General features: G+C 42.8%; 1 protein-coding gene across 1 annotated transcript; it reads left to right on the forward strand.

Annotated features, from left to right (window-relative positions):
* Positions 1 to 1,688: 1,688 nt before the first annotated feature.
* On the forward strand, positions 1,689 to 10,480 carry GPA33 (glycoprotein A33). The gene is made up of 7 exons (XM_062511327.1): positions 1,689 to 1,737; positions 4,960 to 5,111; positions 5,967 to 6,177; positions 6,714 to 6,872; positions 9,064 to 9,177; positions 9,634 to 9,757; positions 10,216 to 10,480. Exons 1-7 carry the CDS (start codon positions 1,689 to 1,691, stop codon positions 10,295 to 10,297), a joined length of 891 nt encoding a protein of 296 aa, XP_062367311.1. The 3' UTR covers positions 10,298 to 10,480.
* Positions 10,481 to 18,035: the final 7,555 nt, after the last annotated feature.

Consider the following 18,035-nt stretch of genomic DNA (forward strand, 5'->3'; position numbering starts at 1 on the left):
AAACCTCATCCTTGTGGACTCCAAAGATAAGAAATGAGACTACTGACCTTGCTCCAGCTTTGTTTACATCTTAAGTAATTTACAGTTAACATTTTGAGGTTAATTAACAAGCTGTCTTTGGAAAATGTCTCCACTTCTCTTTGCAGGGTCCTTGCCATCTCCTGCAGTCTGTCAAAGATGAGACACAACAGGATGAATTTTCCTACTGGCTGTCCTCATTTGGAAGATTCCTGAAGAATAAAGCTTCTGCACTTTTATGTGCTTTATTTTGCTTTGTGCTAACAGTCTGCAGAGAACTGAGCATACGCATCAAGCACAGAAGTATAGACAGATGGTCCTTTCTATCAGAGGGATTGGATTTCCAGTCACTCCTAAGTTTCATTGTCCTGGAAGTCTCTTGAACAACTGCCATATAGACCAAAAGGTGAATCTTCAGCGTGGCTTTTGGCAGATTTACCACACAAGTCTGAGGTAAACACAAGAGCAAGATACAGATCTGCTTTACTGCACTAAACACAGGTATCCAATGTAGACAACTACTTTTGAGGAAGCCTCCTTCCAAATCCACAACAAAGTTCATCAATAATATACTGCATTGTATGACTAATTTAATCACAAAATGACGTCTAAGAACATGATGTCCCCATCTAAGGTGCCTGAAATGATCATTCATCATTTCAGCGATTTTGTCCCTCAGATGGCTGGAAATAAGAGCAAAGATGACAATCCCACATGGAAACGGCCCTTGCTCCCTAGTGGCAGTGAAGTGTTTAGAAGACACACTGCCCTCAGTTAAACATAACGTCAGATGTTAGCCTCAGCTGCCATCAGTTCCCCTTTTACTCTCCAGTCAATTATAGCAGCAGTTATTTGTGACTTCCAAGTGCCCCTTTAGAGCATGTGAGCAGTACTGGCTCTGCAGTGCCCGTGCCTTGACAGACCCATCACCAGAGTGCTGCAAGCCATGGGCTGGGTGATCCAACCAGCCTTTTGTATCACACAGGGAGAAGTACCTGTGGTACCTGTGGCTGTTGTGCAAGCCACACACTGGGCAGTGGAACAATGGGCATAAGAGAGTAAGAACCTGGCTGAGATACATCTCACTTACATTTAGATAACCCATTAGTCGTCCAACTCCCATAAACTACGTATTGGTATGAGTATTTAAAGTAAATGGAGTTAGGCCCCTCAGGTCCTCAAAGCCTGGATGTGGGTGGCTGCCTGCATGGTGAAACACTTTAATACCTTTTTAACTCTGTTCCTTAATAAATATTTGACAAAAATAAGGTTTATCCTCCCCTAGTTGCCTGTCATCACAATGCATGATTCAGCTGCACTGCACAGTCCCACTGCACCCTTCCCTTGCTTCATGCACCTGCATGTTGGGAGAAACCGAGAAAGGCCGTTTAATTGTGGGAGAAAGTTCACAACTGTGGAAGGAGTTCACAAGCTACACGGAGCAGCAAGTGATGTCTAAGCTTACTGGTGATGTGCCTTGTCATTCTGGCTGGGAGGGGAGGGGCAGGCTAGGGCAGAAGCACTTTAAAAGAGACTGAGGAAATGAACCTCTGATGCCTAAGATCATTGACTGCAAAGATCTGCAAAGCAGCCCTTCAGGGAAAGCCAATTACCTACCCAACCTCCTGGAGATTACAAGGAAGAGCACCTTGAGGTGAAACAAAGGAGAGATGAGGGGGATGGCAACGAAAGGACTTGGGCTGTTCATTCTCAGTGCAAGTGAGTACTAATTTGGTTATGTCCTCAAGGGTTGGGTGGCAGGAAACAGCACAACAAAGGACAAGGACTCTAGTGCACTTTGTAAGTCTCTTTTTTGTTTGGTGAAGGTTCCTTTGTGTTTATGGCCAGACAAGTATGTGTACCATCTCTGTGCTGAATGTCCAGATACACAGGCATCTCCCAAAACTATTAAGAGTGGGAAAAAAATGCTGTTCTTTATGAAGCTGGAAAGTATTTTTCATAAACAGTTTTATTAATTTCTGTTAATACAATATTTACCTCTGAAGAAGGAACGTCCTCTTCTAGAAGTCTCAGTTCCACTGCTTTTTATCCTGTCTCATCTTCTAATATCAGTGTTCCTATGCCTTATTCCAGGCTTTGGACCAAGCTACACACATGAGAATTGCTTCGAGTTTTTTACTAAAAATCCTGAAAACCTCACTTCAGCAATAAGACCTACAAAAAGGAAAATCACAAAATTTAAAGTAATCAGAAAAAGTGCATGGTCTCTACATGTAATACGTGTAACTTGGATCATGGTTTGATGATCATTATATAATGTGTGCAATGCCACTGGTATTGACTCTTCTTTTTCCTTATTCTCACCTTTCATACTATGCAAATCAGAAATAAGCTGTCTTTCTAGTAGTATGTAAGTTATTTGTCCTCTCTCCTTTTCTGGAGTTCTTTCAGAATTTGCTTCCCCTCCCTTCTGCCATATTTGAACACATTCTGTTTTCCCTCAGGAAAAAAAAAATAAAAAATAAAAAAAATTAAAAAAAACCCCAACCTCTGAAGAATAAACCACAATTTTTAGACATGCTGACTATGAAGTGAAATGTGGTGTTAAGTGAGGAGGAAATCAGTCTGAGTCTGACATCCCAGAATGAAACTGTGTTACTTCCCTGAGAGAGGGAATCTTTCTGGGATGCAGAAAGAGATGTGCGTGACAAATGAAGAGCACCAGAAGTAGTGGGATGTGAGGGTGACAGCAACAGATGAATAAGTGTGTTACAGGCTGTGCCTCACAAGCAGCCGGGTTCAGCTGCCCCCCAACTCTGCCTTAAACATGTCTGGAAGAAAAGAACGATCTCATTTATTGTAGGATTTGACTCATCCAATTGGAAGAAGGAAAAGAAGTCTTAGGGTTGGGCAGTTTCTTCTCTGTCTCAGGTCTGCGTTTATGACCTGTCAGTAAACCCCAGCCCAGTGGAACCAGCTTTTGAGGGACAAAAAGACCAGGAAATGGGTTTTGCTCCATCTCCTAGTACAGACAGTAGTGCTTTTCACCTAAATACAGGAAAGCATCTCTATCCAGTCACAAGAAGCAAGGAGAAAGCTTTCACAGGTGTCTCTCATCCGAGGATGAAAACAGCAGTCAGAAAGAGCCCCGGGGCTATGCAAACATGGCCCTTGCCCTGGGTGCTCCAGAGCAGTCAGAGAAAGATCTGGGAGTGGCTGCAATAAAAGCATGTTGGAAATACTTTGCCCTAGTTTCCTTCTCATAACTGTCAGCAGTTGTAAATGAAATAATCCCCAAGAGAACACAAGCCACCCCTGCCATGTCACAGAAGTGAAACCACACCTCACTAATGAACTCTGGGAGCCCACAGACCCACTCGGTCGTGGGGGCAGGGCATACAGACAAATGGGAGTTTAGGCTAAAAGCAGATCCCTGTGCCAACTGTCCCGTGGCACCCTGTGTAATTACCTGAATTGTCACCCCAGGTTCCCAGTGCAGTGACAACACAAACTTTTGGTGCTAACCCTACGCTGATATTTTATAAGGGATGCTTGTTCACTGCTAGTCAAGGGTCTGGCAGTGCTCAGCTTGCCAATGGCATTCACTCACTGACCTACTGCACAGGGCTGCACGCTTTTCCTCTCTAAAAAAGTGGGTGTTCACAACCAGTTTGCAAGTCAAGGTGGAATCTAGAAATCCTTTGCTCTCTCCTTTATACATTACACTTCCTTATAGATCTAACCTGGACAAAGGTATGGCAGAATGAGGACCCAGAGTTTGCTAGGTGGCAGCTTTTCAGACGAATCCTCCCCAGTGACTCAGCTTTCAGAAGCAAACCTTCACCACCACATTCAGCATGCCCCTCATGGGGGAAGCCCTCCTCCTCCTCCTTCCTCCTTCCACCACCTTCCTCTTTGCCATGGGAGCACCTCTGAAAAGCACTTCCTTCCTTGCCATTTACAGTTTTCCCAAATTATTTCCACAAATAATGGTGCCATTAAAAAAAAAAACAAAACACCAAAACCTCAAACCCAACAAAACTACATACAGAACTGACACAAACTGTTAGGAGAAAGCAGGTGTTTTTTAACCATGGATTTCCACAGGCAAGAAGGTCACCTATGGCAGGGCAGACATAAATGTCCAGCTCACTTCTGAGAGAAACAAAGACTTGCCCACCAGGCAATGCTCACATGTGATTAATTAAGAACAAGTCAGAGGGAATTCAGTGTAAAAGAAACGCCTGCCCTACACCCTGCTTGCTTCCTCAGGGTACAGAGGGATTTCTGTTTATTCAAGTCTCAGCTATTCCTGTGCTCCAGAGGCAGGAGCTCAAGCTCTTGGAGAAAGGTGACTACTACCTTACTCATTTAAAAAAAACCAAAAAACAAAAAAAACCCTAAGAGCTTATCTTCCCTTGTTTCTTTCAATCACTCTTTGCTTCCCTGGGTTTTTCTGTTTTCAGGGACAAAAAACATGAACAGGTTTTGATTCCCTAGCATAAAATGTCACTTTTCTATGGATTTGGATTGAGGCAAGTTATTTTGACAGTTTTCCTGATCCTTGAATTCGACAATATCAGTTTGTTAGTTTAGCCTGAATCCTTAAGACTGCTCATGCACTTGTAGTATCTGTTCATCTGTCTCCCTCTGTACATTCTGAACTGTCAAAGGGTGTCAGTCACACTGAAGGAGGGCTCAGGAAAAAAACACAGCGTCTTTCTAAACTCCACGGCAATATATGAGTCGGTGAAGAAGAGGGAAGCAAGGAACAGAGAGCAGAGTTTGGCTCTAAGCCACCTGGTGCAGCAGCTTCGAAGAGCCAATCAGCCCCAGCACACATCATCTCTTGCTCAGTGGGGAATGTCCTGGCTGACAGGGAATGAGGGGTTATTGTGGCATGTAAGGAAGCCAAAGAGACTACCATTGGAATCTAGATGTTGTTATTTTTGCTGACTGCAGCATTTATTCCCTTCCTAGTTCTGGTGTCTGCTCACGCCCTCACTGTGGAAGCACCTACGAGCCAAATCCGAGTGGCAAGAGGAAAAGATGCTACCCTGCACTGTAATTTCAAATCAAACTCAGTTCCTGACAGAGGAGACCTGGTTGTCTGGAAGAAAATCAATAGCAAGGTAAACTGAGCTGCATAAAGAAACAGATGAGAGGGCATCCAAGAAGGGGCAGGAGATGGAAGCTATGAGTGGGAATGGATGTTGGCAGAAAAAGACTTCTTCCAGACTTTTTTTAATCCCAGAACTGTGCAAACAGAAATACTGAGTCTAGATGCAATTCATCCCAAATCTATTGCATCTAGAGAAGCCCCCACCCCTCTTCCTCTTCTCTTGCTCTTACAGCTGTTTACTGAGGATACATCACTGTATGTACTGTGGGGTTTGCATCTATTGAAATGTGAAACACTCAGATAATTTCTAAAAACATGCATATATATGAACATATACGTCTAATACACATCTTTGATACTATATAAAAAGTATTAAGTTGATTATATGGAGAGATTCTTGAGGTCTCTGACATCCATTTGAAATATTTAAAGGTTAAGAAACTTTTAAAGTTCTCCTTGACTTCTTGGGAATTAGCGAGAGGGGAAGCAGCCTTTGGAGAACTCCTTGCAAGATCTGCTGACGGTTTCTTCTCTGGAGATCCTTCCTGGGAGAGCTTGAGTAACCATAGGGCAATTTGACTGACATGGGACTCAGACAAGTCTCATGCTGTCCTCTCCTCATGGTGAGGAAAGGTGAATAAGCCCCAGTAAAAGAAATCAGTTGTCTCTGATTTCAGATAAGGCGCGAGAAGGGGATTCCAGATGGAAACAGAGATCCTTTTGAAATTTGTATATTTTTCTTAGCTTTTTCTCAAACTGGTGCAGTTTAAGTTTCCAAGTTCTTCTTTAAGAGTGGGCTGACTCACAGAGTTACGTGGCAGACTCGCACAGAAGAGACTGATGGTGTCCCCTCCCTCTGTGCCAGGTTGATGCTGTGACGCGCTATTTCGATGGGTTCGTGCAGTACGGGGAGGGCTACGACCATCGCATCCAGTTCAGTGGCAACGTTGACAGTGGGGACATCAGCATCACCATCAGTGCTGTCACCATGGAGGACAATGGGACCTACGCCTGCAGCGTCCGCCTCCGCGAGGACCCCCCGCGAGAGTCCGCGCTCCTGGATCTCTTTGTCCTCGGTGAGGTGACACAGGCAGTGCCACCACACCCCTGTTAGACACACCCACCCCTCCTCTAGTGGCCACACTGGTTTAAACAACGGATTTCCTAGCAGCAAAAAAAAGTTGTCATCCCCGATTCCACCTTTGGTCTTTTCCTACTCCCATGGAAGTAGAGCACGCAACTCCCTCAAGACACCTGGCTGTAGAAAAGAGTTGTACAGCTCACTTTCCTAATAATAATAATCCAGGCATCATTACAAGGCTTTCCTCATTCCCCCCCTGTGGCCTGCCATACTACAGTTATCAAAGGATGGGTTACCTAACACTATTAGACAAAACTCAAAAAGCATCTTGCAATTCCTTCTTGGACTTCCAGTGCCAAAAAGGGGGAAACAAATTAGAAAGATAAGATCAAAATTCACTTTAAGTTTCTTAAGATGAAGGTGACAAGTGCAAGACCAGCCTTTGCTTGCAAGGATAAAAACCACAGATGGAGATGGGCTGAAAGAAGAAACTACTTCTGATTAATACAATTCCTCTTTTCTTCCTTCCAGTTGCACCGTCCAAGCCCGAATGCAATATACTGGGGACAGCACAATATGGACAGACAATCAACCTAACCTGCGTTTCTCACGAGGGCTCCCCAGCACCCACATACACCTGGAAAAGCTTCAATGTGCAGAATGAGCCCCGTGTGCTACCACACACAGAAGGTAGGGGAAACCCAAAGACATCAAGGACTTGAGGTCTCGAAGATTTTAAAATGCAAATACAAAAATACTCTTGAGGCTTATTCTACAATGTTCTCTGAACAGGATTTTGAAAATTTGTCTTTTTGATACAAGACGTGCTCATGAGTAACTTAGCAGGGGAAAAAGGACTCTTACCTGAAGTAGGAATGGTCAGAAAGACTTTAACTTCAGCTCTCCCCTGGTGAGAAAGCTGGATGGCTCTGGAAGCAGCCAGAAATAATTATTTCTCAATTGCTGGGGGTAAGGCATAGCATGAGGAACAACACTGAGTTTTCTAACCGTCTTTACATCCCAGCTTGCAGATCTCTTTCGGAACTGAAGGAAACAAAAGCTGGCTCTGGAAGCTTTCTTCCAGCAATGCTGCCTCACCTAGAGGAAGGCGGTATGAGAAAGTTACACCATTCCTGCTTTGAGCATGAAAAAGGCTTCTGGTTCCTTAGGACTGACAAGCAGGCCCTAATATTTTATTTGCTTTCATTTTAAGTCAGAATCTGGAAGGAAAAACGAGCTGAATTTCTACAACAGGACCTCGACAGAACTATTTATACAGAAATTGGGGTTTAATACTCTTTTAAGTCTATCAGTGACAGAGGACTCAGTCATTAAACAGCTTTGTTTTTTCCTGGCCTGTCCAGCTTCAGGAAGACTAAGTGTCTGTACCTGCCCTTCCTGGTTTAAGGGAAGTAAACGAAAGATGATGAGACTCCACAGGATATTCCACACTCAAGAGGTGATTCTTGCACAAAATACACAAAGTATCACCAGGGGCAGGAACTTTATATTCATTTCACTGGCCACTAAGTGGTGCCAGTGCATCACGCACAGCCCTGAGCACAGCGGGGACTTGTCACAGCATCAGCTTCTGCTGTCACCCTGTCCTTCCCCGGGACAGGAATCTCTGCTGGTCCATTCCCACCTCATTTCTGCTTTCACCGGAGCACCCACGGCCAAGCAATGTGCCCACTGTCCCACGGTGCCCCAGGCTGGCTGTGTGCCCTCCTGTCACTACGGGCAATTTCCTTCTGTGCTCAGCAGAGTTCCCACTGCTGCAAAGTTTGCAGAACCCCCTCAGGAGACACTCCAGAGGTGACAGTACCTGACCCACATTTTTCTCCATTTCATTCACTCAATTACTTTTGATTTATTAAGGGGATTTAAATTCTACTTCTAGACTGAGACTTTCAGAGCTACAAACATCACACACACCCCCCAAAAAGGGAAAAAAAAAAAAAAAAAAAAAAAAAAAAGGAAAAAAAAAAAAAAGGAGGGAGGCAAGTAAATACAAGGAGTATGGAGAGACAAAAAAAAGAAAAATTAAAAACCAAGCAAGCATATGGTCTGTCATTTCTTAGTTTGCATGCTCTTCTACTATCTGGCACTAGGTGCCAGCAAATCCTAAACATAAAAAAGTGAGATCCCAAGGAAACAGGAAACTCATTAAAAAGTATTTAGTCTTTTGCTTTCAGAGCAGGAATCTGGACCTCTCACACAAGCATACCCATAACAGCTGGAGCTGTAACAAACAAACAGATTGCCTGAGCAGACAGAGCTAAGCTTCAGCCCATGGTTCTGAGCTGTGTGAGGTTGGACAGAAAGCATCAGCATCACTGCAATTGTGTCATTGCGGCTCTTCTTCATTTATTTACATAGCCTGTGTGGCTTCTCCCAAACTAGAAAACTTTTCCCCCCACTGCTAAATAATTCATATCTGAAATCCTAAGAGCTGCAGGATTGAAGAGCTTTCTCTTGTTTAACAAGTTAATTCATCAAGACGGCCAGTTCTCAGAGCCAGGTCCTGATTTGGGCATCTGACATTTCCCATAATCCAATGCCAAAAAAAAAAAAAAAAAAAAGCTTTCTCTAAGCACAGACACTTCTCTACCCTCCACCTACAATTTTGTTTCTAAAAGGAATGTTCAAATACCACATGTTCCCTGTAATCAAAACAGCACACTTCTGTTTATCCTCCCACAGATCACTCTAAAACCTAGGGATGAGCATGGCAGCTCTCGAGCAAGACAGAGCAATCCATCAGCTTTAATAACCTCACATCACTCTAACCAACCTGGGCTGGAACTGGAGGGCTGCTGTTGCCACTTCCTTCCCTGCTTTAATTCTTCTCTTTTTTGGCCTGATTTGTGTTTCGCAACAGGGCAACAAATAACTCTGAAGAACATCTCAGCAGACACCTCTGGCTTTTACATCTGCACTTCAACAAACGTTGTGGGAACAGAATTTTGCAACATGACAGTCAGCGTTGTGCCACGTAAGAGAGGGGGCTGCCTCAGGAAAGAGAAGTACCAGAGAGAATATCTTAGCTCAGAGTCAAAGCATTAAAGGAGGGGAATGTTATCCTCTGGTTTCTGCACACCTTTAAGAGAGACCCTCTCCAGTGGTTTACATGCTGGCAGAGCACTCACCAGCTCGTTGGGTTAGTTCAAAAATGACAAAAAAAGCTCTATGGAGTCAGACAGCACTGAATTTGTGATGCCTGAAACTCAACTTGACAGACAAAGAAGAGCAGTTGCTCAGATCCAGGGGCTCCTCCCTGTCAGTAGCTAACTGGTCCTGCACTACCCAGTACAGAATTATTTCCAGTTGCTGTAGTCAAACAAATGTGGCTTCCACCCCGTCTGGAGCTGGTGGGAGGGTCTGAAGTGTAGTGATTGTGCTGATGCCATCTGACATCATTCCCCCTGCTAACTGCTCCCTTCCCACGCAGCATCCATGAACATAGCTCTGTATGCTGGCATCATTGGAGGAGTTGTTGCTGCCATTGTGGTGATTGGGATCATTGCCTATTGCTGCTGCTGCCGAGCAAGCAAGGACGCTGACTATGAGATGACGTGAGTACCTCTCCTTGCAGCAGTGAATGGAACAGGTGAAGGGTTCTCCTCTTCCCTCCTGCCTCAACAAATGGGAGTGGAAAGCTGGGGAGAGAAGAAATCTGGGAAAGCATGCACTGCTTTCTCCTTGCAGTGTCCACCCCATTGGCTCCCATCTCTCCTCATGGGACAGGCCCAGGAGTGCCAGACACCTTTGTGTCCCTGGGTAGAACCAAATTATTCAAAATTCGGATGTGAATTAGCACACACTCTAGGAGGAAAACAAACAAACAAACAAACAAAAATAAACAATAGCTCCCACAACTCTTGCATCACCAGCAAGACTGAATTTGTGGATTTCAGCTGGGTACAGTTCTAGCTCAGCTTAGAGCAGTTTAGAAGTACGCTAGCATGAAATCTCTTCAAAGAGGTTTCTGGCTGGTTTTGACTAACATCTCTACTCCTGAACAATGTTTCAGGGAACAAGAAGACAGAAGTGAACCCTCCAGGCAGATGCCAACAAGGCAGGAGTGCACAGGGGAGGATGTGGAGAATGCATGAATGAAGAAGCCACTGCCATCTCGAGGATCTGCTGAGGCACAGACATTGCTGTAGAAATCAATCCCTCTTTCTTACTGCAAGGACCTGAATTATAAAATGAAAGCCAAAGGCTCTGCCTTTAAGTTCTGGGAGAGAACATTATTGCTTCCATGGAAATAAATGTTTGATGTACAGTGAGCATTAACACACACTCTCAGAAAATGCACGTGGAGCACTGCTGCACCCAGCCAGAGTCATCCAAAAATAACCAGTCTTCCAGACTTCCAACTTTCTGAAAAAATAAACCAGTTAGGCTTATCTTGAGAACAGAGGAACAGAGCTGCTGATCCCCAGATCACAAAAACTTTCAAGGTCACCAACAGTATTTCATCAAGGGTGGTCTTGTTTACTGAGTCATGCAAATGTCACAGCTTTCACCACGGTCCAACACAAACTTTTTTTATGGAGGTTGAAGCAAGATGATTTTTGTTTTTTAAAATGTGTTCTTTGTATATATTGTACGTGCACATATAAATAAAGATATGGAAAAAGTAACTGATGACCAACAAATCTCCTGTTTGCGACAATAGTGCATAAAATAATGTCACAGATAACAACTCAGATGGGCAACTGATAACAACTAGAAACAATGTATTTGCTGTCAGACTTCTGAATTTCTGAGTTCTAGCTCCCAGAGTTCCTAATTTTCATTACATTACTCCTTTCTCCTGATTGTTACATGAGCAAGTCAGAAATAGTCCATTGCTCCTGCTGCTTCTGAAAAAAATGACAATGTGAGAGCATGTACGTGGTAAGTACATCCTTAATTTAAAAGAGAAAGGAGGGGGGAAGGGGAAGGAAGAAGGAAAAAACCCCTTTTTATTCAAAACTGTAACAATTTAATCAGAAGCACTGCATTTTATGTGCAAGATGTATGCAAGTGTGGAGGGAACTCCTGCCACTCTATCTTTGGAAGAGAATGGACTGTCCATTCCCAAGGACTATCAATGGGTATTAAAGCTAATCAGCAGTTTTTTGGGGTTGGTTGCCTTCTTTGTTGGTTTTGGGTTTTTTCCTGTTTGGCTTTTTTGGGGGTGTTTTTTGGTTGTTTTGGTTGTTTTTTTTTTTAAGATATGTTTGCAGTAAAATATTTATCCTTTCAAAACTCCTCACTGCATTTTTAACTTTTGGGAGTTTCAGAAACTTACAGCAATGCCTCTCACATACCCTCTACCCCCTAACAGTGACTGAAATAAAAATCTAAAATTTAACTTCAAAGAAGAACCAGGCATCCTCCTACACATGACCAGCATTTTCTAGATTTCAAACTACAAAAATCACCCTACCAGAACTGTAATTCTGGCTTGCTTTCTGGCTGCCTTTGTTTTCCATAATACTTAAAATACAATTACTCATTTGTAGCAATAACAACTGCAAAGACCAACAACAGGAGTTCTTTACAAAGAACACACAAATCTACATCTCTCTGGCAATAGACAACCTGAAATACAAGACATTCTGAGGACTTTCTCTCACAATGCATGACAAAACATTGCAAAAATGGATGGCCAAAAAAGAACATTGCACAGAGAAGCTGAAGGCAGATAGAAAATGAAGTGCATAGCTCAGAAGCAGAGCTCTAACAAGTATAGCGTGAATTATCTGATTACCACTATAACACATTTCTACTGTGAAACAAAAGGTATTTCTTTAATAAATGTTACAGACATTAGTCAGCACAACCTGTTTCTTCCACCAAAACCCTGTGGCTGAAGAGGACTTCTGCTGCAGAATAACAGAGTGGATTCTGAAAGATCTTAACTGCACAGTCCAGCAAAAGGACTTGAAAATTATCAGCAGAATATTGTCAGAATATAGCCAGAAACTGGCTCTGGCCACAAAACCACTGTAACACTCTGCTACCTGTCCCACACTCTTCACTTTTAGGATAAGTGAAGCTTAATTGCTGTTTGTCAGCTGAAGTCTTCATGTAACATTTGCACAGTCATAATCTTAGGCATGAAGGAAAATACAGATTAGCAGTGGGCAACTGCACTAAGTTCTCCAAAGAAACCAGCCACAAAATAGGAGTTTACAAAATTACTCCCAAACCTATGAATTTAATTCTCTGTAAGTAGATTCCATAAGAACCAGCACAAAAAAGTCAAGATAGTCCAACTTGGCAACATTTAAAACAGAACTACTTCAAGTTCTGCAATGCTAAGGCCAGTTCTGCACAGAGAAATAGACTAAGCGATAGCACATGGAGATATGGCTGAGGTAATTCAGTGCTGCTTATCATTTTTAGCTTTTTTTAAAATACCTTGGAAGTAGTGCATTTATCAGACTGTTTTATGTGTTTTTCCTCAACCAATCTGTTCTACTCTGTCAGCCAGAAATACACAAATACACATATTCAATCTCATCCTTATTCCAGGATTTTCCTGTGACTGAATTAATTTCCTGCCTGTCTTGTATGTCTTTTGAAGCAGGAATAACTCCAAGAGTAACCTGTAGTACAGCCACAACCTTATGCAAAATTAAACCCACAATAATGAATTTGGAGGGAAGACAAAATAAGCTAATGATACTTAACTAATTCCAAAGAGTTAACGTATGTATACCAAACTTCAATAACCACTTCCCTCAAAAGGCAGGAAAGGAGGGAGAAAATGTATGACCAGGTAGAAAAGTAAATTCCTACTTTATACTTCACACAGCAAACAGTAAACTACTATTTAGTTATGTTCAACTTTCTTTATTCACAAACTTATCACAGAAGGCAAACAGGCTGGTCAGGCGTGATTTCACATTGACAAATCAATTCTGACTCTTTCCAGTGCATTTCTCCTTCATGTACCCAAAAACATATTCCAAGAGGGCTAGCTCCATGATTTTTCCAAGGAGTGCAGTAGAACTAAGCAGCCCAGGCTTTCCTAGATCACCCTTTTGACAGATGGTTGCCGTATTTGCCTCCCATTGCTGTGGACTTCCTGTGCTCTCTGTGACCTTCCAAAGGTAAGAGAACAGCCTTGAAAAGGTGTCAGTGAGCTTCCTCAGCATCCTGGGATGCAGCACATCTGGCTCGAGGGATGGCATGGGTCTGGAATTCCCACTGCTGCTGTTCTCCCTGAACCCTTCCCAAGTACAGATTTGCTTTCCAAACAACAGCCCAACAGCCCGGAGCAGTGTTTATGGATTCTTCCTTTGCAGCCCACACCTGCTTCTCCCTCCTTTACAATACACTAGGACTAGGATGCAGCCAAGAGCCCTGTGAAGACAAGAGAGTCTTCCCAATCTCCCTGCATTCCTGGATTGCTCTTGTGCTTGGGAGACACTGTCCCTAATGAACTGCCAACGTTAATGCTCCTTTACCCCAGGAGCTGGCCCCAGGGATTCCACCTCTCCCCCTTTCCCACACAACCACTAAGATCTGCTCTCACTGCCTTCCCCACTCTTCTCAGCATCTTGGCAAGAATTTCCAGTATTACAGACACACAAAAGCTGGTGCAGCCACAGCCCACCTCAAGATGCAGTACAGTGCACAATTCACAACTTGTCAGAAAGAGTTAATTACCTCACCATCCTTGTTGCTAGAGCAACTGCTCTCCTTTTCTGTTTATTTGCATCAAATGTTCCAGGAAAAACACCGAGGCAGTGTTCCTGATAAAGTTCACAGTACAATGATCAAATCTCCAAGATTAATTCTGGACCTGTTGGAGCTACTACTAAATTTATTACAGCCCAACATAAGGGAATTTGTAACTTCTGCTGCACTTCACCTGTTCACTAGGGATTGAAGGGAATTATTTGAAGATGGCAGTTAGAGAAGTTTATGGGAGCCTCAAAGACAGAACCATAGAACAGTGAGAGAGCAGAGATAGCACAAGGTTAGATTAATAGAAGTGTTCGCCAATTCCTTCATTTCACTAAATAATTGCAATAAATTTTACTGGCTGGCCACTCTAGGGTGACAGTAAGGAATGATATTCCTGCAGAAGTCATCAGGAGGGCAGAAATTAGATAACCAACTTGTTTTTCTCCTGCTCCACCAGAGCACATTTACTCTGCCAAAAAGAATGATGTTGTTAAAGCTTTTGCAGTCAGCTGCAGCTACTTCTATCTATCAAACAGAAAATAAGCCCAGTTTCACACATATACTTGAGTCACTTCACTTTTGGGCAAAATTTGAGATCCTTGCTAGTAGAAAGGGTTAGCACTTTTTACTTCAACTAACAGGTCCAAAAGCACAGCCCCTCTGTGGTAATTATGGAGGCTTTCAAAAAACTCGTCAGGAAAAGAAAAATCCAACTATTTGACAAGAAAATTGAAACAGGGTTTCCTAGAACAAAGGTTTTCATTCACATAAAACAAATACTTATTCAGAAGAATCTGAGCCTCAGCACACCACTACTTGACTGTGACAGCTCAAGACTGAATCCCTGAAATGGCAGCAAGTTTCCTAGTGGGGAATGACTCAGCCTGGACCTCACTCTAGGCAGCTGCCACAGGACACACCCCATGGAATGAGTATCAGCTGCTGCTGTTTGATCCAGCATCACAGCACTGCTTCGTCCAGCCTCACACCTGACAGATCCTCCACACAATTCCCACCAAATTATTGCACTGTTTCTATCTTTTAGGATTTGGATGAGTGACACATTGCTAAGGATGCAATAAAGATATCTCTTATCTTAGACACAGCAAGCAAACACTCTCTGATAACATAATAGTTAAGATGCAGATCCCAGAATTGGCACAGGCATCAAGAGTCAAGAGATAGCAGGGCTCCCCTTTCCTCACACTGGAGAGGTGAGGAGGGAGAGCTGCTCTCCATGTGAGAGAGCAGCTGGAATGCAGAGATGCACCTGGGAACAGACAATGAGCCAGTCAAAGCTCTTGGGCTAGACACAGAGGACAGGCCAACATGGGTGACATTCCAGGGGGTGGCTGCTGCAGATAGCCCTGCCGGAGGGAAGCTCTCAAGACCTTCTTCAGTCACCTGTGAGGAGCCCGACACTCCTGACAGAAGTGACCGAGGAGCCCAGGTGGTCCCTGCTGGATCTCATCCTTATGGATAATAAATAACTGGTCAGGGATGTGAAGGCCAGAGGGCAAATTTAGCTTCAGTAACCATGAGATAATGGAGTCTAGGACCCAAAGAGAGAGGAAAACAGCCCTGGACCTCAGGAGAGCAGTCCTTGGCCTTGTTCACAGATCTATTTGGAAGACTCCCGTGGCACATGGTGCTGGAAAGAGATCCAGGCAAGCCTGGTGATTTTTCCATTATCACCTCCAAGACAAACAGCAAAACAAGCAGAGGTTGACCAAAGAGCTCCTGACAGAAGTCACCCCTGAAAAAGAAACACACAAGAGACAGCAGCAGGAACAAGTGACTGGGGAAAAACACAGAAGTGCTGTGTGTGTGCAGGTATGGGGAAAGCCAAAGTACCCCCAAAGCTGCACCTAGTAAAGCACAGGGAGGGCAAAAAAGATTGCTGTGGGTGCATCTGAATGAAAACGGGCAGCTGGTCACTCAGGACAAGGCTAAGGCCACCTTTACCTTGAGCTTTAATATAAGATCAGCCTTCCAAAGCAAAATTCACATTAAAATGTCAAAACCAGGTTTTGCTCTATCTACAGTAGATATGTGTGCAACTGAGAGAATGCTGGAACTTCTGCCACATCCCTGCTTCCTGCAGTTTGTTGGAAGGAGAAGGTGAACAAGCCAGCAATGCATAAGTAACAGTTAAATTAAAAGCAGCAGCAACTAACTGCTGCTTACTTTGTGTTAACATACTTTATTTTTCAGTATCAGTTACATAAAGAGAATGTAAAAGAATATGATTGCAATGTACTGATGTAGACTAGATCAGCAAAGCTGTCACTACAGGCATTGTTTTCATGACCCTCAGACAAAAACTGGCCAAAACTTGAAGAGTAGCAATACACAATTCAACCACTTGTACACTACTCCTTGCACTTAGGATGTGGACTAAGGCTGCAATCCCTCATCTTTACTTTCCTTTACTTAAAGGAGAGAAGCATTACTTTACTGTGCTTGTTTTTCAGAATGTATTTTTCCAGAAATCAACCAGAGTCGCATATTGTGGAACAGACAAGGAAGAAGAGGTCCAAAATGAAAGAATTTTCTATCACCCTTCAACAGCTGTTAAGGTTTCCCCTCAATAAATGCAGAATAACAGTATGAAATGGGCTACTTTTAAGTTAGTGTACTCATTCTAATGGCACAGATCGTACGATTTTCACTACACAAAACCCCCTCTAGAGTTGTTGGTTATTACAGTAAGACAGTTACTGCCCCAGTTAACAGCCCACAATTTGATCTTCCACATCTTATGTGCTATTTTAATTTACAAGTGGTAAGGTACAGATATGCCATGGAATCCTAATGGCATTTTCCCACTTCTGCTCACATTCTTTATCTCAGTCTTGATATGTAACACATTAAGCTCAGTAAAAAAATGTTCTCTGGTTTGTGTACTTAACACCAAGTAAGTATTTTAACAGTACTTTTTAATTAATTCTCTCCTACATAAGAACTGAAAAAAACTTTTATTGCAACAGTGAACTCTCAAAATACTTCAAAGACAATGGTTCTGTACATTATGAAGTATCAATGCAGCAATGGCTGTCAGTTAAGGAACTTGGACTATAAAAATGCAGAAAAGCCTTTAGCACTACCAAGATAGACACTCTCAGTCGGTTACAACATTCCCGGGTGCTTCATTGGTAAATTTCAGCCTTAGAACTTCATTGCCCTTTACATGGTGAAAATTAGCAGGCAGGATAGCAGCCTCCAAAGAATGGAAATACAGAATCAATTGAGGAAACTCAAAGGTGAACAGTCAGGCAAGAACAGACATGCTTCAATGATCCTTAAATACTGGAAGAAAGGGTTCAACTGGCCTTACAGCAACCATTACAAGTTTCCAAATAAACCAGCACCTGGCCCTTTGACACACTGGCCAGCGTGCTCAATAAACCTCTCATTTTGGCTGCATTTTGGGTTTTGCTTGCATCTGTTTTGTTGATTTTTTTTCCCCCCTTATTCAAGGGAACGAACCACCTCATCTAGAGTTTCAGTACCTACAAGGAATGAAATCTTCACACAGTTGCTATGGAAATAGTATTTCAAAACTGGACATCTGTTGGTACAAAACCCAAGAACAACTTAACAAAATAAGCTCTTATTTCTCAAAATCACTTGCTTAGGAGACACATGGATTAAGCACAAGTCTCAGACAGACAACTTTTTGGGGATTAGTCCAAGCACTACCTCCATAAAAAGGAACATTTAAATTCCCTAGAAAATGTCAGACAGTGTCCCATTTTTCTCTGTGCCCCCAAATAATTATGACTGGTATCCACCCAGCCTGACTAAACTCTTGTGAAATATATCAGTTTGAATTTGATACTCTTTCCAAAAAAAAAAAACCCCAATAAACTAAAAACCAAAAACAAAAAAAAAAACAACCCCCTAACACCTACACTTCTCTTCAGTCTCTAAATTTGAGGGACACACATTTCTTAAAAAGAAAACTGATGGAAAAAAAAAAACCTATGTTGTACTTGTTCCTGATCTATACAACACAGCCTGTGTGTCTAAGAACATTAACAGATAGATAAATTTGCCACAGTATTTCTTTCTTTCAAGACATTTTAGACAAAATCTGCTTTTTTGCCCTGAAAGACCACTCACATTTTTCACGGCTAAAACTGAAATATTACAGCAAAC

Source organism: Cinclus cinclus, chromosome 2, assembly GCF_963662255.1.
Source record: "Cinclus cinclus chromosome 2, bCinCin1.1, whole genome shotgun sequence".
In the NCBI taxonomy this organism is placed as follows: Eukaryota; Metazoa; Chordata; class Aves; order Passeriformes; family Cinclidae; genus Cinclus; species Cinclus cinclus.